We start from the raw sequence: 23,104 nt of genomic DNA on the forward strand, positions 1-23,104 counted from the left end.
GAGGAATCCGATGAGCTATAAAGCTCTTGTTTTACAGATGTCCAGTAGGGGCACTGGGTAAGAACGTTACGACAATCAAACAATACACAAACACGATAGGGGTGCAAAGTACAGGCAAGGTAAACAAGTCACCCAAACACAAACAAATAAAACACTAAACCATCTCTCCATCCTACCAGACAAAGCCCACTGAGGTATCCACTTATTCTTCAGAAGCGATCTGGCCACAAATGATAGCTCAACAATGTGGCCCATTATTTGGACATTTATAGCAGCCAAACACTTGAGACGCACGTTGGTTCTAAACGTGGAGAGGAACCCGGAGAAAAACATCTACGCGACCACGGGGAGAGAGACGCAAACTCTAAATAGACAGCAGCAGGCATCAGCCCCGACCTCCTGCATGCCAAGCGAGGTAGTTAACATCTCCTAGCCACCGTGGCGCCCCTTTGATCAATAAATAAACGACATGAGTTCTAATTGCGTAATCGATTTCGAAGGTTCGGAAATGCAGCAAAACAACAGCGAGCGACCGCGAGACGCTCGGTCTCGCCGCCCGACCCAGTACCACGAGGCCAACGCCGCCGGGTGCGTCGACGCGGGCAAAGCCCCCACACCTTCCCTGTGTCTGTTGCTGACGAAAGTCGCGGGACTGCGTTGCAAGGACCTTGAAGCGAACCCAACACCGCCCCAGTGGCCCACACAATCGGCACTTCCACACTGATCTGTGTAATTCTCATCATCTGGAATTTGACTCAATGAGGGGCTGGACCGCAGAATCAGCTGCCGTGTCTTTGTTTGTTTGTGCAGTCATTGGTGACCGACACGAGACCAGCAACCCGCTAGGTTCGCGAACTTCAATCACGGGCGGTCAAACCCCTGCACTTGGTGGAGGTGGCGTCGGCCGTGGTCTCTGCCCTCTGAGTCCCCCCTCCCTTCCTCCGGGGAGAAGCGTCAACTTAGAGCGACTTATTTTAAGCTCCAGTCCCATTGGGTCCCGCAAGTGTGCACGCCCCAGGCCAGTGTGGAGATTGGAAGGGTCGTGGCCGGGGTGGAGTTACCACCACGTGTTGCCGAGACACTTGAGACTCGAGACACACCGCAGACTCACGCAGACAGACAGACACAGACACACATACAGACACACGCTGACAGACAGACACAGACACAGACACACAGACACACGCAGACAGATACACGCAGACAGACACAGACAGACACACACAGACAGACACAGACAGACACACAGACAGACACACGCGGAGCACGCACGCATCCGCCAGTGTCTCCGAGTCACGCAGCTGCTGCAGTCGTTTGTAAGTGGCTAAAATGTCAAACTCGCGGCCTTGGCGTTGAGTGAATATTCATTTACTCTCGTCGTGTTTTTTGCGCCAACTGCGCTCGTTGGCCTTGTCTATGGAGCCATTGAGTCGCGACTGCCACGTGCGGGTCGCGGCTTCGTGTCATCGGTCGCGTCGAGGGTTCGGCGCGGAATGCGATGTCTCTTGGGTATCGGTCGACATATTTTGGATGCGGTGTGGGTGCTGTGTTGGATGATTCGTGGTCTCTGAGTTAGACGTGTTAAAGGTTCTGTATGGGATGTGGTGTGGGTGCTGTATGGGATGTGGTGTGGGTGCTGTATGGGATGTGGTGTGGGTGCTGTATAGGATGTGGTGTGGGTGCTGTATGGGATGTGGTGTGCGTGCTGTGTGGGATGCGGTGTGGGTGCTGTATAGGATGTGGTGTGGGTGCTGTATAGGATGTGGTGTGGGTGCTGTATAGGATGTGGTGTAGGTGCTGTATGGGATGCGGTGTGGGTGCTGTATAGGATGTGGTGTGGGTGCTGTATAGGATGTGGTGTGGGTGCTGTATAGGATGCGGTGTGGGTGCTGTATGGGATGCGGTGTGGGTGCTGTATGGGATGTGGTGTGGGTGCTGTATAGGATGTGGTGTGGGTTCTGTATGGGATGCGGTGTGGGTGCTGTATAGGATGTGGTGTGGGTGCTGTATGGGATGCGGTGTGGGTGCTGTATGGGATGTGGTGTGGGTGCTGTATAGGATGTGGTGTGGGTGCTGTATGGGATGTGGTGTGGGTGCTGTATGGGATGCGGTGTGGGTGCTGTATGGGATGCGGTGTGGGTGCTGTATGGGATGTGGTGTGGGTGCTGTATAGGATGTGGTGTGGGTGCTGTATAGGATGTGGTGTGGGTGCTGTATAGGATGTGGTGTGGGTGCTGTATGGGATGTGGTGTGGGTGCTGTATGGGATGCGGTGTGGGTGCTGTATGGGATGTGGTGTGGGTGCTGTATAGGATGTGGTGTGGGTGCTGTATGGGATGTGGTGTGGGTGCTGTATGGGATGTGGTGTGGGTGCTGTATGGGATGTGGTGTGGGTGTTGTATAGGATGTGGTGTGGGTGCTGTATGGGATGTGGTGTGGGTGCTGTATGGGATGTGGTGTGGGTGCTGTATGGGATGCGGTGTGGGTGCTGTATGGGATGCGGTGTGGGTGCTGTATAGGATGTGGTGTGGGTGCTGTATAGGATGTGGTGTGGGTGCTGTATGGGATGCGGTGTGGGTGCTGTATGGGATGCGGTGTGGGTGCTGTATGGGATGCGGTGTGGGTGCTGTATGGGATGTGGTGTGGGTGCTGTATGGGATGTGGTGTGGGTGCTGTATGGGATGTGGTGTGGGTGCTGTATGGGATGTGGTGTGGGTGCTGTATGGGATGTGGTGTGGGTGCTGTATGGGATGCGGTGTGGGTGCTGTATGGGATGCGGTGTGGGTGCTGTATGGGATGTGGTGTGGGTGCTGTATGGGATGTGGTGTGGGTGCTGTATGGGATGCGGTGTGGGTGCTGTATGGGATGTGGTGTGGGTGCTGTATGGGATGTGGTGTGGGTGCTGTATGGGATGCGGTGTGGGTGCTGTATGGGATGTGGTGTGGGTGCTGTATGGGATGCGGTGTGGGTGCTGTATGGGATGTGGTGTGGGTGCTGTATGGGATGTGGTGTGGGTGCTGTATGGGATGTGGTGTGGATGCTGTATGGGATGTGGTGTGGGTGCTGTATGGGATGCGGTGTGGGTGCTGTATGGGATGTGGTGTGGGTGCTGTATGGGATGTGGAGTGGGTCGCTGTATGGGATGTGGAGTGGGTGCTGTATGGGATGCGGTGTGGGTGCTGTATGGGATGCGGTGTGGGTGCTGTATGGGATGCGGTGTGGGTGCTGTATGGGATGTGGTGTGGGTGCTGTATGGGATGTGGTGTGGGTGCTGTATGGGATGTGGTGTGGGTGCTGTATGGGATGTGGTGTGGGTGCTGTATGGGATGCGGTGTGGGTGCTGTATGGGATGTGGTGTGGGTGCTGTATGGGATGTGGTGTGGGTGCTGTATGGGATGTGGTGTGGGTGCTGTATGGGATGCGGTGTGGGTGCTGTATGGGATGTGGTGTGGGTGCTGTATGGGATGCGGTGTGGGTGCTGTATGGGATGCGGTGTGGGTGCTGTGTTGGATGTTGCACGGCAGTGGCGCAGAGGTGACGACTCGTGCCTCGCAGCAAGAAGCGCCTGGGTTCGATTTGTGGCTTATCATCACGTGGACATTTATAGCAGACAAACAGTCTGACGCGTGACGATGATTCTAAATGTGGAGGAAAAAAACCGGAGGACCCGGAGAAAAATCTACGCGACCACGGGAGAGAAACACCGCAAACTCCAAATATACAGCAGCAGGCGTCGTCGTGGTGGCGATCGAACCCACGTCCATCTGTACGCCAGGCGAGGTCGTTAACATCTCGCCACCGTGACACTTGAGTTGCCATGCCATGTTTAGTTCTTTTGTAAGAAGCACGTGCAACATTTCTTTGCATAATTCAGCAAGCCAGAGGTTTGATGTTGGCCTGAGCGAATCGCTGTACATCGACGCGAGGCGGTGGCCGACTCGGTTTGTCGTGCAGTTCCATTTTCTTTACGTTCAGCCAGTCTGGCGGCGGCTGCCTCGAATGATCCACAGGGCACCTGTTGCCGCGCGGATGACAATATTCATGGGCTGCATAAAATAACTTCCTCCGACTTCTCGCTCGGGCGCAGTCTCCCACGTCTAGGCTCAGCCGGAGCTGTCCATGGCTGAGTTGTAGAAAATATGTTTCCTTCTCCCCCCCACTCCCCCCACCCCACTGCTGTCTTGTCTGCGGGGGGGGCGAGGGATTGAGTCAAAGGAGTTGAAGTTTTTGGGGGCTCCGGAAGAAAATGAAATCCATGAGAAAAATAATTAAGCCATAGCCTCTGCCATTATTCTTGAAATGCTTTGTTTTATAGAGGCCCCGTTTGTTTGTTTGTTGACCCCCGCGTTTCGGCTGAGTTTGTGGTGCCGTGGTTACGGAATGTGAAGACCGTGAGTTCTAAGGCCGTGAGTTCAAGTCCCAGTCGGGGATCGACTCAGTTCCTCGTCCCTGCGGGGGGTCGATGAAGTGGATTCCACTTCTTGTGAATTGTTGTAGAGGATCGTGGGTGACGTCAAGATGTAGAGTACAGTACGTTAGTCAATCCACTGCTGGATGAGGGCCTCTCCAAACCACGCGGCTCACGGGGGTTATTTGACTGCATTTACCACGTTGGTCGGTGTATATTGACGAAGGTAGCATAGACATGGGAAAATACTTCACCCGTAAGGTAACGAAGCGTCTGAACGCAAAGTATTGTGGCCTAGGGGGGGGCCCTAACGCAACGGCAGCCGTCCCTGCGCAGCGCAAGGCCAAAGCGGCACCCGCCCGCGTGCGCCGGTGACGAGGCGACGTCGACGAGGCGATGTCGCTCCCGGCTCCTCTCCCCTCTCGTCGTGTCCAGGAGCAAGCATGTGGGAAGACTTTGGCGACTTCCGCGCGGAGGCCGAGGGCTCCGGGGCGCGGAAGGGGAAGACCGCGGCGCCGCGGTCCTTCGCCCCGATCGACACGGTGCTCACCGCCGTCGAGGACACGGGGAGCTCCTCGTCCGAGGTGGCCGGCGGGCGGCCCCGCACCACTGGACCCCCGGGTTCGACAACCGCCCCCCCCCCCAACCCCCCCTGCATGCACCCCTGTCAACCCCTAATCAGTGCTGCCTACCTTATTGCAGACCAATTCAGACCTTATTGGTCACCCCGTGCCCCTTATACATCTCAACGTTCATCCTACAAAGCCCCATCACGAGGGAGAAACACAAACAAATAGACACAAAAGACAAATTTTGTTGCCCGTATTGAAACAGCTGTACGCCGTATAGACCCGAAAACTCGATTCCCCTTTACACGAATGCGGGTGAACCGCGTGGGTTGGCAGCATTGTGCATGGAACGGCCGCCAGAAGCCGTCGCGTTCTCCCACGAGGATTTCGTGACCCCGCCGACAGAGACGGGAGCTCTTCGCGTTCGTGATGCCCGCGCATATCGGCCTCTCGATGTTCTGACGCGGTTGCTGGCTCCACCGCCAGTGTCTTCAACGAGGAGGAGGATGAGGGACGTCAAAGCCAGGGGGAGGCGTGCGATGATGTCCCAGTCTCTGGACGTCCGCGTTGTTCCGCTCTGTTCGCCAGCGCTCCGCAAACGCGACTGTCCTGGCCTCTTGAGTCTCCCACCTTGGTGGTGATAAGTAAAAAGAAAAGTCTGAGTTGACTCGAGCCGTGCCGCGCAGGTGCGGGGGGGGTCCCACTGCTGGGGGTGTGGGCCGTGGAGCTGCACGGCGAGCAGGAGGGGCGCACGCGGCTGGAGCACCGCACGGAGCGCTACGAGACGCCGCTGCCCGTGCTGCGCCGGGGCCTCCCCTTCCCCGTCACCGTCACGTTCAGCCGCCCCTTCGAGCCGCGCTCCGACCGCCTGCAGCTGGAGCTCTACATCGGTGAGGGCCGCTCGCGGCCGCGATACGTCGACCCCGCCACCCCACGCCACGTGCGTGTGTGGCCCTTTGTCTTTGGGCCCGTGACTGTGAGCTAGGCCCGTGACTGTGGGCTAGGCCCTGTCAAGGGGCGTTGACTGGTAGGGCCCCCTGGAGGTACCACGTGGCAATGTCCCAGGGGGCACGTGAGGTGATTTATAAATGTGTGACATGTCATGCCTGAGAGTCATTCGGTGAATAATCACGTGTGAATCTGCCAATATAAAATAACGACGATGACATTTTAAATCCATATGGGAACCTAGAAGGATGTAAAGGGCCTTTGTGAACTCATTGATCGTAAACAATGCGGCTTTACAAGAGTAACCAGCAAGCGCGAACATATTCCGTGACGCACGCAGAGCGTCCGTTGAGTTTATGTTTTTATTCACTTGCGGTTGCTTAGCTAGTTAGGGATATGCCTCACAAAATGGACAATTGGTTAAAATGTTGATGTTCATTAATGAATACATTTATTTCTCAGAAACACGTTGGGTCAGGCAAGGGAGTTACTCGGTTGATCCACTGGGCTAGAGGTTTGCCTCACCACGCCGTGGGAGTTTTCTCTGCGCTGCTCCATTTCCTCCAAGATGTTTGAGAACCCACTGAACCCGACATTCTGTTTTGGCTTCCCCAGGAAAGTACCCGAGGATCGATCGTGGCACCTACATCCCAATCCCGCTGGCCGAGCCGGGCGAGGAGGTGGAGCCCGGCACCTGGAAGGCGACGGTCACGGGCTCGCAGGGCGCGCGGATGGCCCTGCTCGTCCACACGTCGCCCAAGTGCATCGTGGGCAAGTACCGCTTCCACGTGGCGACGCTGAGCGCGGGCGGCCTCTACCGCTCCTCCCGCGACCCCAACACCGACCTCTACTTCCTCTTCAACCCCTGGTGCCCAGGTGAGCGAATCCCGTACCGGGCTGGGCTGCCCCGTAAACGTTCGTGGAACGTCGCACGCGAAACACAAGCGACTTCGTTGCACAACGCCAGTGCCATTGCAATGGCTCGTTAAACACAACAACGAAAAATCGACCTTGTTCAGTTTTCTCATTGCCACGGCAGTCCCCGTGACCTGGTCCTGCTGCAGTGGAGGCTCTCCTCACCATCGTGCCGAGGCAGGCCAGGTTTTCCAGCCCGTTTACTGCACCTCCGTGGAGTTCAAAAGAAACTCGTTTAAGAAACACCACCTTGTGACGGACCCAACGCCGAAGATCCCCTGGGGGTTTGACCTTCCGCTGTGGACATCCAGACCACAACGTATGACGACGCAATGGCCCGATCCACAACTACAAAGGAGACATCACGGCGATTAACACTCCGCGGGCTCCTTATGCGGTGGTCTGGCTTCACCACAGTCGACTCCCGGTGACCGCCTGCGATTGCTTCTGCCCTCCATTTGGCCAAATCCGAGCTCTGAGAATGACATTTTGGTTTGGCTGCCATTCTGCGAGCATTCCCGTCCATGGCGGGGCGGGTGGAGGAAGTGCTGCCCCGCCCATCACCCCCCCCCCACCTTACTCTGCGGACCAGGGGTAACACTTCAAACGGCTGTTGGAAGTAGTTCAGCGATATCCACTTCCGCGGGCCGTTCTCCAACGCAGAGAGGGTGTGCACCGCCCTGTGAGAGTCGTTAATGGGTGACACGCGGCGGCGACGGCACGATTCGATCGGGTCAACGCGGCCACCGCCGGCGTGCTGACCGCACGTTTAAATCCAAAGCTCCGGTCAGCTACCATTAAGCCGGCTTCTCTACTGTCCGTGACCTTGCCCCTCTTGATTCATTCGGGGCATTGTCTCAATAAGCCAGATTGCAACAATTCCAAACACTCGGCCTCGCGCCCTCTCTCGCTCTCTCTCGCTCGCTCTCCCCGAGGCTGGCTTGGAGTGGTTTTACTGTGGGCCCTGTGTGGGTCATGGAGCTGAGCCGCTGTCAGTCGCTGGACGCTTACCAGTGATGGACTGGGACTAAAAATCGGCCCAGGTATTTGTAAAAACAGCGGGCTCAGATTCAAGCTTTGGAGTTAACTGGATGTTACGATGTGACGTACAGTATGAAAAATAAGAATCGGTTTGACCCTTTCTGGCAATAAGACCACCGGTGTTAAGATGTTCAAACACCAAACAGAGACAAGCCTCATTAGCCTCACGTGCGTGTGGTGAACATGCAAACGAACTCGCTCTGATAAGATGGACGACATTGCCACCTGTTCTATTGCCAGAAAGGGTAAAACCAATTTAAATTTGTCATACTTTGATACTGGAAAAAAGGTCCCCTGATATGTGAAATACACATTAGAGGCCATGAAATATTTTCATAAAAATGTATTTCCTTATTTTCTGATCACATTTGCAATTTCCCCGCACAGACCGGCCCCCCCACCGACCCTCCGGGCATTTGCCCTCCGGACTGCTGCCCTATGGCCAGTCCGGGTCTTGCCGCCACCGCCGACTGACTCACTCACCGTGAGCGTGCTCATGCGTGCTCGTGTGTGGTCGTGTGTGCTCGTGTGTGCTCGTGCGTGCTCATGCGTGCTCGTGTGTGCTCGTGCGTGCTCATGCGTGCTCATGTGTGGTCGCACAGAGGACGGCGTTTACATGGAGAGCGAGGCGGAGCGGGAGGAGTACGTCCTCAACGACATCGGCAGGATCTTCCACGGGACGCGCGACCAGATCGTGTCGCGCGTCTGGAACTTCGGGCAGGTGAAGCGTCGCGCAACGCCCGGCTTGAACCCAGGTAGCTGTGGCGGAGTGTTCGTACGTCTGGATTAAGTCCACCGTAGGTGCAGCACTTGCCCCAACAGTTACAGGCTATGCGGGAGATCTTTGCCTTTTGTGTGTAGGAGCACGTTTTAGGGTGAAGCGGTGGCGTAACGGTTCGCGCACTTGCGCCGTGGACTTAGCGACCTGAGTTCGATTTCCAGCGACGGCTGACATCAGCGCCGAGTCATTTCAGATCTCTTCTGTCGAAACAGCCCTTTATCAGCACTGGGGAAACAAAGGTGGCCGAGCGTGGCGATGGCCACCCACCCGATAGTGTGCCGTGCCGGCCTTAATAGGTGCTCGCTAACAGCACTCGCCCCGACCGTCTGTTGAAGGCTATCTGGGGGACCTTTGTGCTTTCTGTGTGTACACGTGCGCGTGTGTGTGTGTGTGCGTGTGTGTGTGTGTGCGTGTGCGTGTGCGTCTCTCAGTACGAGTACGGGGTTCTGGACGCCGCCCTCTCGGTGCTGGACTGCGGCCGCCTCCCGCTGCCCGGCCGGGACAGCCCCGTGACGGTGGCTCGCGTCGCCTCCGCCGCCGTGAGTCCGCAGTGTCCCCCACGTCATGGAGGCAGTCGCCCTCCAGCAACGGAGGGCGGAGGAGCGACGCTCAAAACAACGAGCAGAGCGCCGGGTGGCTAAGGCACAGCAAGTTGGCACAGTAGGGGGCACAGGTGGTGCATCGGGCAGTCGTCTGTCAGTCAACCCGTGGCACCTGGGTCTGCCCCGTGACCTCCTGCCAGCGGGCGTTCGACACTTCACGTGGCCTCAAGGTGCACATGGCCTGGCACAAGCGTCGTGGTGACGTCACCGCCACTTAGTGGTGAATGGCGGTTGTTGTTGTTGGTGTATGCAGTAGCGTGTGTGGTGGTGTGTGTAGTGGTGTGTGTGTGGTGGGCAATACACGTGTGTGAATAGTACTGAGGGTTACCAGATTTCCTTTCGCGCAGTTCTCATGAATGCCAGACACAGTGATGTAGGATTGACGGGCACCTTGTACTCTCGTGGTAGTGCATGGCGCTGACAATCTCCACTCCCCAAGCCATCTTGGCAACCAAGCGAGAGACAAATCCTCGCGCGTCCACCCCTCCTCACGCGCGTCGCAGGTCAACTCCCAGGACGACAACGGGGTGGTGGAGGGCTGCTGGGTGGACAACTACACGGGCGGAGTCGCCCCCACGGCGTGGAACGGCAGCGCGGAGATTCTGCTCGACTTCAAGATGTCGCGGCGGCCCGTGAAGTACGGCCAGTGCTGGGTGTTCGCCGGAGTCGCCACCAGCGGTGAGGATGAGACCATGATGAGGACGACAATGATGACGACGATGATGGTGATGACGACGATGACGGCGATGACGACGATGACGTCGTCGTCAGCTGGGGGGACGGCTCAGTTTGCCGGCGCGAGGTTGAGAGTTCAAGCCGGTTGCCGGTTGGTTGGCACAGGCCGACCGCGAGCACCGTCGTTGTCACCGCGGTCAGCACTGTCGTTGGAGTCGTCGTCGTCGTCGTCGTCAGCGACGTTGTCGCCGTCGGTAGCGGCGCAGCGCCGTCATCGCCGCATCAGCACGTGGGTGGTGCATTGGCCAGATGTAGAGCTGAGCGGACTTGCCGATGACCGGTACCAGCGGTGTCAAGATCGGCCTCTGTGAAGGATGCAAATAGGCAGTTTAACTAAAACTATATATATAAAAAATATATATTCTACCAAGTAAGGCCCACTGAGTTATATAGCTATTTTTCAGAAGCAACCTGGCCATAAATAATAGCTCAATGAAGTGGCTTATCATGTGGAAATTTATAGCAGCCAAATACTCTAAATGCGTTGATTCTAAATGTGGAGGTCAAAACCAGAGGACCTGGAGAAAATTCCACGCGTCCATGGGGAGAACATGCAAACCCCAAATATACAGGTGTCAGGGTCGGAATTGAACCCACGATCTCTTGTATACCAGGCGAGCTAGTTAACATCTCGCCACCGTGGCGCCAGTTGGAGGCAGCCACCCTCCAACCGCAAAGGAGGGCAGAGGAGCGACGCTCACAACAACGAGCGGAGCACCGGGCGGCTAAAACGCAGTGAGGTGGTGTATCTGCCAGTTAACCCGTGACACCTGGGTGTGTCCCGTGACCTTCCAGCGAACCTTCCTCACTTCACGTAACATCAAAAACGTACCTAGGCCTGGCACAAGTCACTCGGTGGCAGCAGCAGCAGCAGCTGTTGTTGTCGTTGTCATTGTGGTGCGACGGTGCAGTGCTGCGCTGCCTGGGCATCCCGAGCCGCCCGGTCACCAACTACTGCTCGGCCCACGACCGCGACGCCAGCATGTCCTACGACGTCTACCTGGACGAGAGCCTGGCGCCCCGCGACGACCTCAACAAGGACTCCATCTGGTAGGAGTGTCTGCGGCGCCCGTGTGCGTGAGTGCATGCGTACGAGTGCAGGCTTCCTTACGCGCGCGCGTGCGTGCGTGCGTGCGTGTGTGTTTTTGCGTTGAGAGTCACCAATCCTGCTCATTGGTGGGCAATTTCTGAATTGGTCCAGGGCCGCTCTTAAGATGATTTGCCCCGGTGGGGAGACAAAGTTCGCTGAGCCTGGTATTGGCCGCGCCTTCCCCCCTCGTGCACCGTGCTGGCGTTTGCTGTAACGCATCGCACACCGAGAGTCATCAACCCAGCGACCTGAGTTTAATTCCATTAACTCGGACTGACCGGCGCGATGAAGTATGGCCAAACCGCACCCCCACCTCCAAACCCCACCAACCTACCCCTCCAACCTACCCCTCCTTCGCCCCGCCGCAGGAACTACCACGTGTGGAGCGAGTGCTGGATGGCGAGGCCCGACCTGCCGCTCGGCTACGGCGGATGGCAGATCGTGGACGCCACCCCGCAGGAGAACAGCGAAGGTGACGCCGACGCTGTGCTCTGTGCAACAAACGCGGGACGGTGCGGATTTCCACTCCAAGCCCCCTACCAGCGGTGGTGGAAATTCAACATCGTAATAGCGAGGACGGGTCTCTTCCTTGAGCTTATCCGATTCATTACGCGGATGGTCCTGCCTAGCCAGTAGCTCGCGCTATTTAAAACACGGGAGATTCGTGGTGCGTGAGCACAGTTGGCAGCAACAAAAAAACGTCGATATTTGGGTGATGTCCTTTGTGAATTTTCCCGCGGGTGAAGGCTGGTTCCCAGCTCTCTGCGCTGGCCTGCGTTTGCGTGCGACTCGACCTTAAATCTACAAACAGCGCCACTCGCGAGACAAGGGCGGGCCGGGCGTGGTGCTGGCCACTCACCCCTTTCGTGTTCCACCGTGCCGGCCTTCGTTGGTGCCGCTGTTACTCGCGAACGGCACTTTGCCCCCGACAGTCCGTTAATGGCGACGTGGCGGGGTGGGGCTGGGGGATCTTTGTCTCCCGCAGGGATCTTCCGCTGTGGACCGTCCCCCGTGAACGCGGTGAAGAGCGGCATCGTGTACCTGCCCTACGACACCAAGTTCGTGTTTGCAGAGGTGAGTGGCCCTCCGGTCCGCGCCGCGTGCCGCGTGCCGCGTGCCGCGTGCCGCGCGCCGCCTCGCAGCTCCAGGGCGCTCCCGCTGCAGACGGACACCGCTCTGTTAAAATTGTAAAATCGTTATTAAATAAAGCAAACATTTAAATCTGATCGTTTTACGCAAGTGAAGATAAATTCACAACCACATCGCTTTAACTTGTGTAGGCTTTGGCGACCAATGTTTTTCATAAAAATATTTTTTTTTTGGGTTAGATCGCATGAATATAAACGTGTCACGTAAACAAAACGTTAATACTTCAGCACACCGGTGTGTTGCAGAGTAAACCCACAACGTTTAAAATTTGAGTATGACGTTTCACTGGCGATTACAACCAGCTTCATCAGACGACAGCTAGAATTGTGAATAAGTCTTCCTGCTTACGGTCTTTGTTCGCCATTTTCTGTTGTTGCTCTGGAGACTTTGAGGTCGATGGTCGATGTTCGGTAGCCACGTTGATGGAATTCGTCTGTTAACAGAGTGGGCCGTGTGAAGGCTGCCAGCATCCACTCCAAGCTCACGGTCCACCCTGAACTGCATCCGCTGCACAAACCACGGCAGATGCGGATTCCGGATGCACAAACGTAAAATTAGAAACTCTCCAGGAGTGTGCGACTGCGGTCATGCAAAAATACCTTACAACGTGAATGTAAATCTCCGCGCTCCCGCGACCGTCGTTTTTGCTCGGCTGCGTGCGCCGCAGGTGAACAGCGACAAGGTGTACTGGAAGGTGGGGCTGGACGGGGAGCTGTCGCCCGTGGACGTGGAGCGGAGGGCGGTTGGCCACTGCATCAGCACCAAGGCCATCGGCTCGGACAACCGCGAAGACATCACTCACGCGTACAAGTACCCGGAGGGTGAGCGCGAGTGCCCCTGGGGGGGGGGGGGGGGGGGGGTAAATACATGTTGTGATTATGAGCAGACAGGGGGGTGTGTGTGGCCGGGCGCGGTGCTGACCACCCACCCCCTCGTGTGCCGGGCCAGCCTTTATAGGTGTTCGCTAACAGCACTTGCCGCAACAGTCCGTTCAGGCTATAAGGGAGATCTTTGTCTTTGAGCAGTGGTGCAGGGATTAGCACGCCTCAAATGAGTCCCTGGTGTGGTGTGTGAACATCGCCACTGGGGAGACAAAGGCGGCAGGGCGTGGTGTTGGCGGCCTTCTCTCTTGTGTGCCGGCCTTCATAGGTGCTCGTTAGCAGCACTTCCCAGTCTGTTGAAGGCTATGCGGGGGATCTTTATCTTTGTGAGCGTGCACTGTTTATTGGGGAGTGGCATTACAATGGTTAGCGCACTGCGCTGCGAACCGTCCGAATAGCCCCACGAATGATTTACCGTTTGAACGAATGGTCGAATGGACACACGAATAAATGAAGAATGAAGGAGTGCGCGCCGCGTGTGTGTGCGCAGGCTCGGATGAAGAGCGCGTCTCGGTGGAGATGGCCTGCAGGTACGGCACCAAGCCCAGCCTGCTGGCGGAGGCGCTGGGCTCGCGGCCCAACCACGACGTCGTCCTGGAGGTGACGGCGCCGCCGGACGGCGCCCTCACCATGGGCCGCGACGTGGCGCTGGGCGTGCGGCTCAAGAACCACAGCGTGGACGGCGAGGAGCGCCGCGTCTCGCTGCTGCTGCACTGCGACGCCCTCTTCTACACGGGCGTCGTGCGCTCCGCCGTCAAGCGGCAGAGATTCGACGTGGACCTCCCGCCGGGCGCCGGTAGCGAACGGACACACGGACGGACGGAGGGACGGAGGGACGGATAGACACATGGACACGTGGAAAGAGCTCAAACCCAGATAGCTGTGGCTGAAATTACTTAAATTAAGCTCTGGATTCGCTCCTATTATTTTTCTCTCTCCATGTATTGGAAGCCCATAAACTTTAGCCTGACTCTGCTGATGTGACATTGTGTGTCGAATCCGGTCCACAGTTTGCTTACATTTAATCAATGCCGCTGATGCACTCCCAGAAGGCCATGGGGCCGGTGAGTTGTGTCAAAATTACTTTAACGTTTTATTCACGTGGAGAGGACATGTGAAAGAGATGTAGCATCTGCATCTCTACATGAATAATTTGTAACCTTGATCATTGCCTGCGTATCGATGATGAGGGACTGCTGCTGTGTGGCGTTACCTCGGGGTGGTCTGGGAATGTTTTGGTGTCGTTATTGCTGCCTTGCCCATCTTGATAAATCGGACTTATGAAATTAATTAATTAATTACGTATTCATATTTAGTGACTTGTTTTACCAGTTTCTCAATTTTTTGCCTTGTTATCGTGTGTTTGTATTGTTTGCTGTTGGAACTTTCTGACCCGGCCATACTGGACATCTGTGAAAAAAGATCTTCATAGCTCATCGCTTCCTCCTCCAGTCTAAATACAGATTCTGATCTGAGTAACAATAACGTTATTGTCATCTCTACATTGTCAGCCTTTCACTTGGTTTGCACTCACCCCCCCCCCTGTCACCCCTGCGGCCCAGAGCACCAGGTGGTGCTGCAGGTGCGTCGGGGCGAGTACCTGGGCATGCTGGTGGACCAGGGCGGCCTCATGCTCACGGCCACGGGGCGGGTGCTCGAGACGAGCCAGCCGCTCGTCGCGCAGCGAGCCTTCCACCTCACGCTGACGCCGCTCCACATCGCCGTGAGTCGCTCCCTCTCGCCCGCCGCGGTCGTAGCATGGCGCACTAACCACCAGCCCCTCCTTATCACCACCACCATCATGACTATCACCATCATCACCACCAGCTTCAGAGCCACCACCAGCACGACCACACGTGGCTCCACATCATCAAGCAGTGGACATGTGACTTGTACCTGTATGTGTGTGTATGTGAGCTTTTCTTGTGTATGTATCGGTCTCGTCTGTGTGTGTCTCGTCTGTGCGTGTGTGTGCGTGTGTGTGTCTGTCTCATCTCTGCGTGTGTGTGTCTGTCTCGCGTGTGTGTGTCTCGTCTGTGTGTGTGTCTGTCTGTCTCGTCTGTGCGTGTGTGCGTGTGTCTGTCTGTCGGGTTGCCGCCTCCCTCCGAGCAGGTGCTGGGCGAGGTGCGGAGCGGCTGGGACTTCATGGCTGAGGTCAGCTTCACGAACCCGCTGCCCGCAGTGCTGCAGGGGGTCACCTTCAGGCTGGAGGCCACAGGGCTGCAGCAGAACAAGGTCATCCGCCACGGGTGAGATTGTCCGCGTGTTGGCGATGGCGCCCGCCTCGGGCGGTAACCCCCGTCGCCGCAGGCACCGCGCTGTTGAAAAAAAATATGTATATATATATTTGCTTTACACAAGAACGTAGGCCCGTCGCAGAACGTTGGGTGAAAAAAAACCACAACGGTTCGCGAATATCCGCTGGGCCGATATACCCATGTACCCATGTACCCGACACATTCTGATTTGATGGAGGGGGGCCGAGGGGTGAAAGTCAACTCGGGGAAGAGGGGGGAAGAGAATCTATGATAGAGGTGTTTTGGGTTAGATCGCGTAAATGTATGTCGTTAAAACCCGCCACCACCCGACACAGCCAACTAGTAAGGGTTGTCACGTAAACAGAACGTGCCAATTTGTTACCAGTACAGCACACCGGTGTGTTGGAGAGCCAAGCCACAACATTTACAATCTCAGTACGACGTTTCGCCAGTAACAGTAATTACAACTAGCTTCATCAGGCGACAGCCAGATTTGTGGAGAAGTCCACCTGCATCATTCCTTATATAGAGGCGTAGATGTGTTGACCACTCTTCTGTGCTCTTGCACAATGTGGGGGGGGGGGGGATGACTGAGGCAACGTACATTATGCATGTGCATTATGCGAGCCCTTTGAACCCATCTAACCCAAAAAACCTCTATTATGGATGATATTGGTCGCGAAAGCCTACGTGTTAAACAGGGAGAGTATCTATCGTCTCGTTTACGTCGAAAAATCGCTCCGGTAGAACATTCGTTTTTTGTGTTGTAATGTAGGGGGAGGGAAGGGAGTGGCTGTGTAGGAGAGGGGAAAGGGGGGACGGGGTGGGGGGCACCGCGCTCCATTTTTAAATTTATAAAAAAAAGAGATCTGCTCGTATTGACCCTGTCAAGCAAAATCCACAACCGCATCGCTTTGCTCGGCCATCATCTGTTCATTTGTTGATGTAGATCCCGCACCGTTCCTGTAAAGTGCCCGTGCTGCAGACAGCACTCACGTAAAGCAGCACGTCACCGCGAACAGGCTTCCTGTAACGTCGTGTGAAGTAACTACGCCAATAACGACATGGCATCACAACACAGGAATGAGGCTTTGATTGTCAGTCTTATTAATATCACGCTTGTTTACCCAGGGGAAATTTCACGGAGTGTCATGACTCTTTTTCAGAAAGGTCATAACCAAGCGCTTTCAGACGCGCTTCTGCGGCCGTCTGGAATGCTCTTCCTTCCGATATTAGGAAGCCACTGAAGCTATGCACTTTTTGCTCAGCTACATTGAAAACTAATTTCTTTAGAATAGCTTCTTGAAGTTAGTTTGTTGTCCTTTCCCCCACACCTCCGCTTAGCACATTTGGCTACGTACGGAGCGAAGCAAGTTCACCATGGGTACGCACGTACACGGGTGCTAGGGTTGCTTCGTACAAGCTGAGTCGTTTTGCGGCGTAACGTTTGAAATTTTTGGCAAAAGTGGACCACGACGGCAGGCGCACAGTGGACTTGCTTTTGCGAAAGCCATCATGGGGATGTTGTAGCGTCCGCCGCGAAGCCGAACGCGCATGCGCCGCGCTGTCTACGCTTCCCCGCGGGTTCTTGAGGCGCCCGCCGCTGGCATCGTCATCGTTGTCCTCGGCAGAAAGGCTCTCCCGTCGGCGGCGTCTCTCCGCGCGTTTCATTTCGGGCGGTGCCTTCCTCCGAGCTCCGCTTGACCCCCCGCCCACCCCCCTACCCTGCGCGTTTAATTTCGCTCACTCACTCACCGCCGCTGTTTTCCAGCGACATCCGAAAGGGAGAGACGGTGACAGTGCGGGAGCGGCTCACGCCCACCCGCCCGGGACTCCGCAAGCTCGTGGGCAGCATGGTGTGCAGGCAACTCACCCAGGTGCTGGGCGACACCGACCTCAACGTGCACTGAGCTGCGAGGTCACGGCCAGGGTCAAGGGGATGCCGCGGCCGGTGCCGTCGACGCTGCCCACGGCCCGACTCTGCCACCTTGGGGTGCTGCTGTGGCTGGGAGATGTTAACTGCCCCGCCTGGTACACAGGAGGTCCTGGGTCTGATCCCGAACCCGACGCCTGCTGTATATTTAGGGGTTTGCATGTCTCTCTCTCTCCCCGTGGTCGCGTGGATTTTCCCCTTCCACATTTATAAACGTGCATTTAGAGTATTTGGTTTCCATAAAATGTCCACCTGATGACAAGCTACTTCGTTGAGCTATCATTTGTGGCCAGGTCGCTCCTGAAAAAGAACAAACGTAGCTCAGTGGGCCTTACCTGGTGAAATAAAAAAAGTTTTTAGATTAGTGTCTGATGTTAATCCATTAATTGATGCTTCGTTACACCACAAACATATTAAACATCCTTTATATTCGGTTTTTGTTTTTATATATACTATGTGCATTTTGAGAGGTCGGTATGTTCTATGAGTTTAGGTCAATGTAAAGGTTTCTTCATGCCTGTAGCTCGCTCGCTCGCTCATCACTGCCGGCTGTGGGGCCACCTCTAAGAGAGACGGAGCACGGAGAGCTCCTGCCAGAGGCCTTTGGCCTGCTCTTCCACGCTGGGCCAGATGCCATAAACAAGCAGCCACCCACACTTGACCCCACCACACGCCGCAACCTCCCAGTCGTCGGTGTGGTGAACCCCTTTACACTGATGGGTGGACGGAGTCAGTGGGGGCTGAGGGGTTTTTAAAAACGCGTTTCAACTGTCGCGCCGGGAGGTCAAACCGGCGACCTCTGGATGGCAAATCCTCTGGATGGAAAATCTACTCGGACATCTGTGAAGAAAGAGCCATCATAGCTCATCGGATTCCTCCACGAAAAATACTGATTCTGGAATCCGGTGGCGCTGACGGTGATCCCACTGTGGCAGCATCTCTTGGCAGAAGTGAGGGCTAATGATCCCGCTTCCTCCGAGATTGAAAAGCCCGGCGATGGGAAAACAGAGACACGGGGAGGGGAGGGGGGTGGACGCACAGATGGGCGTACGGAGCAACGCCCCAGCCCGAAACTTGGCGGCAGGAAGCCCGTGATAAGCTGAGGGGTTTTATTTTGGACCACGGCTCTGTCTAAGAGCACCACTGCAACCCTCGGTCAATTCGGCAGGAAAATGTAATTACAGTGCAGGGGCACCGAAGCCGATCGGCGCGCCGTTGAGACCGCGGCGGCACTGGGTGCGTTACGGAGTCTCAATGTCACCCCCGACTGGTGTGACACGGTGACAGAGCCCCGTTGTGACGGCAACCCCAACCACGCCTGGTTGTGTTCTAGTCATGCTATTGCGGAGTTGTCCGCGTAGTAAAAAAAAAGCTTTCAGCTGTTCGTTGGTAATGATGATGGTGGGAGATTTGTTTTAAACTCCGCCGCTGTGCCTGGTTACCGCAAATAAAAAAAAGAATTATACGCATGGCTAAGAGCCACCTACAAAGTGGTACATATTTTAACAAACCCAGAGCGATGATGGGGTTGTCAACTCTCGGCCAGGAAACTCTCGGACCAGGGATTGAGGGCAAACTTCTGACGACGAATCGTTTTCTCCACTACAGTGGCACGTGGCTGGGTACGGGATGGAAAGTGTGACGATTTTTTAATTAAATATGACAATTATAATTTAAAAATGTCGCATACATAGTAACTTTACATCGTTAAATTTAGCCCATTACCCAGTGAATGTCACGTTACCAAGAGGAGGCCATTGTGCGCCAGCGTCACGCTCCGAATTGACGGAAAAAAATTAGACCGCAAATTCCGACAATTGAAATCTTCATAGCAAATAGTGCCCCTCTAGTACGATCAATGAGCTTACGATCAATCACTCTTTGGTTCTTTCGGTAAAGTCACGAAGAAAATAAAATCAAATAATCGAATTAGACGTTTGGGTTGCAACAAGCAACCATCATCAGGTAATAATGAACACACAGACACGGAAACAACATAGGCAGACACACGTGCAGAGAGAGACACACACAAAGACACACCGAGCGAGAAACACACCAAACTTCTGTTTGTCTTGGCCAATATCGAGTGCCGGGCATGTGGAAGAAAACGGGAGAATCTGGAGAAAAGCCACTCACGCGAGGGGACACTGCCTTCTTAGCCATCGCGCAGTCCCGTGCCAATTTACAGCGCCTGGCCCGTCCTGCAGGTCACCCGTTCAAGTAACACATTCCTGCGGAGGGAGCTGGTAGGAACGTTGGGTTGCTCGGTCAATTGCCAGGTCAACGGCGGCGTGGTGTATTCCGCAAATATAGCCGACTGTGAGGGCGGGCACAAGCCGGCGTGAGTAGGTTAAACGTTGAGTTTTATAAGGGCACCAGAGGGTGACCAGCCCCTCCCCACCCAGCCCCACCCCTCCCACCCCCCACCCAGCCCCACCCCTCCCACCCCCCACCCAGCCCCACCCTCCCCTCTCCATCCAGCCCCACCCCTCCCATTTTTGGATTCACGACGGACGGACGGAGACAATAATCCCCCGTGGGCTGGTGGGACCAGGTGGTTCCTACCAGTATTAACCAAGCTCAATTCTGCTAAGCCTGTCGATATCTGACGAGAACGGGCAATATTGAGGATGCTTTGGCCATCATCATGGACTCGTGCCATACTAGGTGCACTTTGAAGTCACGTGGAGTGGGAAATAATATCTTTGGCAGGAGTACACAGGACGGACCCAGATGTTGTGGATTAGCAGAATGGTGGTGGCTGGCAGATGCACTGCCTGCACTGCCCACCGTGCCCGCTCGCTGGGGCGTAGCCGCCCGATGTCGTCTCTCGTTCTGGGCGTCGCTTCTTCGCTCCCGTTGTTGCTGGAGGGGCGGCTGCCTGCTGCCGTCCACTGGGATTATTCAACTTTATCTTTGGCAGACTTGTCCCGCAGCCAAACTCCTCGTAAAACCACGACTCCCCACACGCATCCCAAGACAAAGACACCACCCCCCCCAACAACACACACTCCAACACAATAGCGACACACACAAGGCAAATGTGCATTTCCACACAAACACAACGCAGAAACTTCACATAACAAGTACGCACACAGCCCAATAAACAAACCCCTTCAACAACATAGCAAAGATCCCCCAAGTAGCCTGTTGGAACTTTGTGCTGTTAGCGAGCACCTTTGAAGGCCAGAATGGCACATGAGGGTTATGGGTGGCCAGCACCAGGTACTCATTTGAGGCTGAGTCGACCTAGGGGAGAGGCCCAGGCCTGGTTCAGATAATCGTCACCGGTGTTGGCCGTGAGCGGGAATCGAACTCGGGTTACACAGAGTTCACAGCGCAGCGCTCTAACTGCTGCACCGCCGCTCCCCACGTCCAATCCAACACATACACGGTCCACTTTGCGTGCACACACAAACACCCACACACACAAACGCACACACATACACACTCCCCCAGGAACACACACGCCGACACATCTCGATCGCGAACACATCCCAACACGCACGGACAATTCAGCAGCAGCAGCAGCGCGCTCACGCACCCACGACACGTCGTGTACGTTCAGCGAAGTAAATCCCTTAATTCACGCCCTCGGGGTGCCCGGGGAAACCGCGTGCTTGGGGAACTTTAAAGGGCTTGCAGGAGGAAGTCGACCTGCGGTGCAACTTCATCGGCATCGGCACGCGGGAGCTCCGTGACGTTGACGCGGTGCCACGGCCTCCTGCCGTGACGCTCGCCTCTTGTGTGGTTGGTGGATCACGCAAGGGATTGGACCATGGGCGACACTCGTGGCTGCCATGGGTAGGTAAACTAAACTGTTTTAAACTCATGTTTATGTTACCCGGTAAGGCCCACTGAGCTCTTGTTCAGGAGCTGCGGGCAATCAAGTACATCTACAAGTACATTCTCAAAGTATTCGACTGTGCCAACATCGCAATCACATCCACAGGACAACCGGAGCTGCGATACAACGAGATCACCAACTTCATCGATTGTCGATACATCAGCGCACCGGAAGCAATGTGGCGATTGCTGGAAAGCAAGATGCATGATCGATCACATGCAGTTATGCGACTACCGGTGCATCTTCCGAATCGGCAGCGCATCACATTCGAAGAAGGACACGAAGAGAAAGCTTTCGATGCAGCGACTACCGGACACACAAAGCTTGAGTCGTGGTTCCAACTGAACGAGCGAGATAAGGATGCACGACAGCTGCTGTACGACAGCTGCTGTACATCGATATTCCGCTCCACTACGTTTAAGTTCGAAACGACTGGCAAAAACGTCAACGAGGAGGCAACAAGATAGTGTCGCGCATGTACACCGTCACTTCAAAGACGAGAAGCGTTTGTGCATATTGCTACTTCACGTTCCCGGGGCAACGAGCTGAGTCATTAGGAACATTCAATAACGTCATTCACGCCACATTCAAAGAAGCCGCAGCAGCACGAGGCCTTCTGGAGTCTCAAGCAGAATGGGATCAATGATGCACGGAAGCAGCAACTTATCAGATGCCGAAGCAGTTGCGTTACACTTTTTCCTACATCTGTTGTTTCGCTCAGCTAACAAGTGCTCGGGAATTGTGGGACAAGTTTGCGACGATGTGACCCTCGACTACATGTGGCAATTTCCCGGAACACACAGCGGTCAACAAAGCTCTGCACGACATCAACGCAGTTCTAAAGCAGCACGGACTCTCGTGTGCCATCATAGGTTTACCAACACCGACTGGGAATCCAACAGAAGAGCAGCCTTTCGATCCAGTCGCTGAGAACGAGGAAGGAGACCGGCAAGTTGCCATGCTTTACGACAAGCAGTTGGATGCATTGACCAAGATCGTGGCTGCAGTCGACGACGAGGAAATTGATAATCGCTACTTCTATCTCGACGGACCTGGAGGATCAGGAAACACTTTTCTCTACAAAGCTTCGATGGCATTCATTCGAGGAAGAGAAGAGGCTGTGCTTCCTTTTGCCATATTTAATATCGGCAGCTTCACCCAAAATAATCTGCAGCCATAGATTGGTCCGCAAGAGGGCGTCGCGAGCCTGTGCAGTGGTCACCGCAGGGCCAGGCTCGAGCAAATGTGCTAGAGTCACTGTGCTGAGCTAGCGTCCCATATCTAACGGAGCGGGTTCCTGCCAATAACAATTGGCAGTTCACCAGTGTCGGTTCAAGCGAGTCTGACTGCTGATGAGATAACACTTCAGTGTCAAAGTCTGTCTCCAGGGAATTGCTTGCGTTGAATCGATGCCGCTGATGAGATGCGCTCCGGAAGGTCGTGCGGCTGACGTGATGAGTCGAGCCACTCGCATTGTTCGTGTGGAGAGGCGGCGATGCGTAGACTGTCGTTCCTGCGCTGATATTTCGTTCATTGCAAGGCAGCGGCTGTAGCTGTGCGTTTGTCCGCAAGAGGGCATTATGTGACTTGTGTAGATCCAAAAGTGCATCGATAGCCACCTCAACCCCAGTGCCGGATTAAGCTAATGCGGGGCCTGTAGCATTGTTATACAAATAAAACCCACAGACTGAGTGAGACCCGTAGGCCACTGAGTTCCATAGACTGAGATATTCACAGAATAAATTACTCGGTCTATACATTCCCATAAACTCACAGAGATATATATATACTATTAAACAGACCCACTGACTCGTACAGCCTCTTATACCAGTCTCGGACTCCAGATGCCCATAGATTCGTAAAAAGAGCCATAGACTCGAGACACCCATCGGGCATAAGTGTCACTCGCTCAAATGCATTAACTCGTAAAGAGACAGACTCGGGAATA

The 23,104-nt window shown here is 55.2% G+C and overlaps 1 protein-coding gene and 1 long non-coding RNA gene across 3 annotated transcripts; one reads left to right on the forward strand and one right to left on the reverse strand.

The window, feature by feature from the left end:
* Positions 1-893: 893 nt before the first annotated feature.
* LOC144732257 (protein-glutamine gamma-glutamyltransferase K-like) lies at positions 894-17,743 on the forward strand. 2 transcript variants are annotated; one of them, XM_078613679.1, is made up of 15 exons: positions 894-1,316; positions 4,843-5,028; positions 5,663-5,866; positions 6,540-6,800; positions 8,483-8,601; positions 9,093-9,200; positions 9,767-9,941; positions 10,910-11,048; positions 11,457-11,560; positions 12,074-12,162; positions 12,905-13,058; positions 13,609-13,914; positions 14,681-14,841; positions 15,231-15,367; positions 17,161-17,743. In XM_078613679.1, exons 2-15 carry the CDS (start codon positions 4,851-4,853, stop codon positions 17,171-17,173), a joined length of 2,148 nt encoding a protein of 715 aa, XP_078469805.1. In that variant the 5' UTR covers positions 894-1,316; positions 4,843-4,850; the 3' UTR covers positions 17,174-17,743. The 2 variants fall into 2 exon arrangements, with proteins under 2 accessions (XP_078469805.1, XP_078469803.1); XM_078613677.1 differs by having other exon boundaries at positions 899-1,316; positions 17,148-17,743.
* Positions 8,730-15,462, reverse strand: LOC144732258 (uncharacterized). Its single transcript, XR_013588171.1, has 5 exons — positions 13,748-15,462; positions 12,837-13,074; positions 12,586-12,744; positions 12,130-12,264; positions 8,730-10,303 (listed from the first exon to the last, which is right to left on the reverse strand). It is a non-coding gene; the product is annotated as an uncharacterized LOC144732258 (long non-coding RNA).
* Positions 17,744-23,104: the final 5,361 nt, after the last annotated feature.

The sequence above is a fragment of the Lampetra planeri genome, chromosome 42 (assembly GCF_965212315.1).
Source record: "Lampetra planeri chromosome 42, kcLamPlan1.2.h2, whole genome shotgun sequence".
Lineage (NCBI taxonomy): Eukaryota > Metazoa > Chordata > Hyperoartia > Petromyzontiformes > Petromyzontidae > Lampetra > Lampetra planeri.

Coding starts and splice junctions, on each gene's coding strand:
- LOC144732257 (XM_078613677.1), top strand. CDS start 4,851: ATGTGGGAAGACTTTGGCGACTTCCGCGCGGAGGCCGAGGGCTCCGGG. Junction 9,201..9,766: donor CTCGCGTCGCCTCCGCCGCC/GTGAGTCCGCAG, acceptor CGCGCGTCGCAG/GTCAACTCCCAGGACGACAA. Junction 15,368..17,147: donor AACAAGGTCATCCGCCACGG/GTGAGATTGTCC, acceptor GCTGTTTTCCAG/CGACATCCGAAAGGGAGAGA.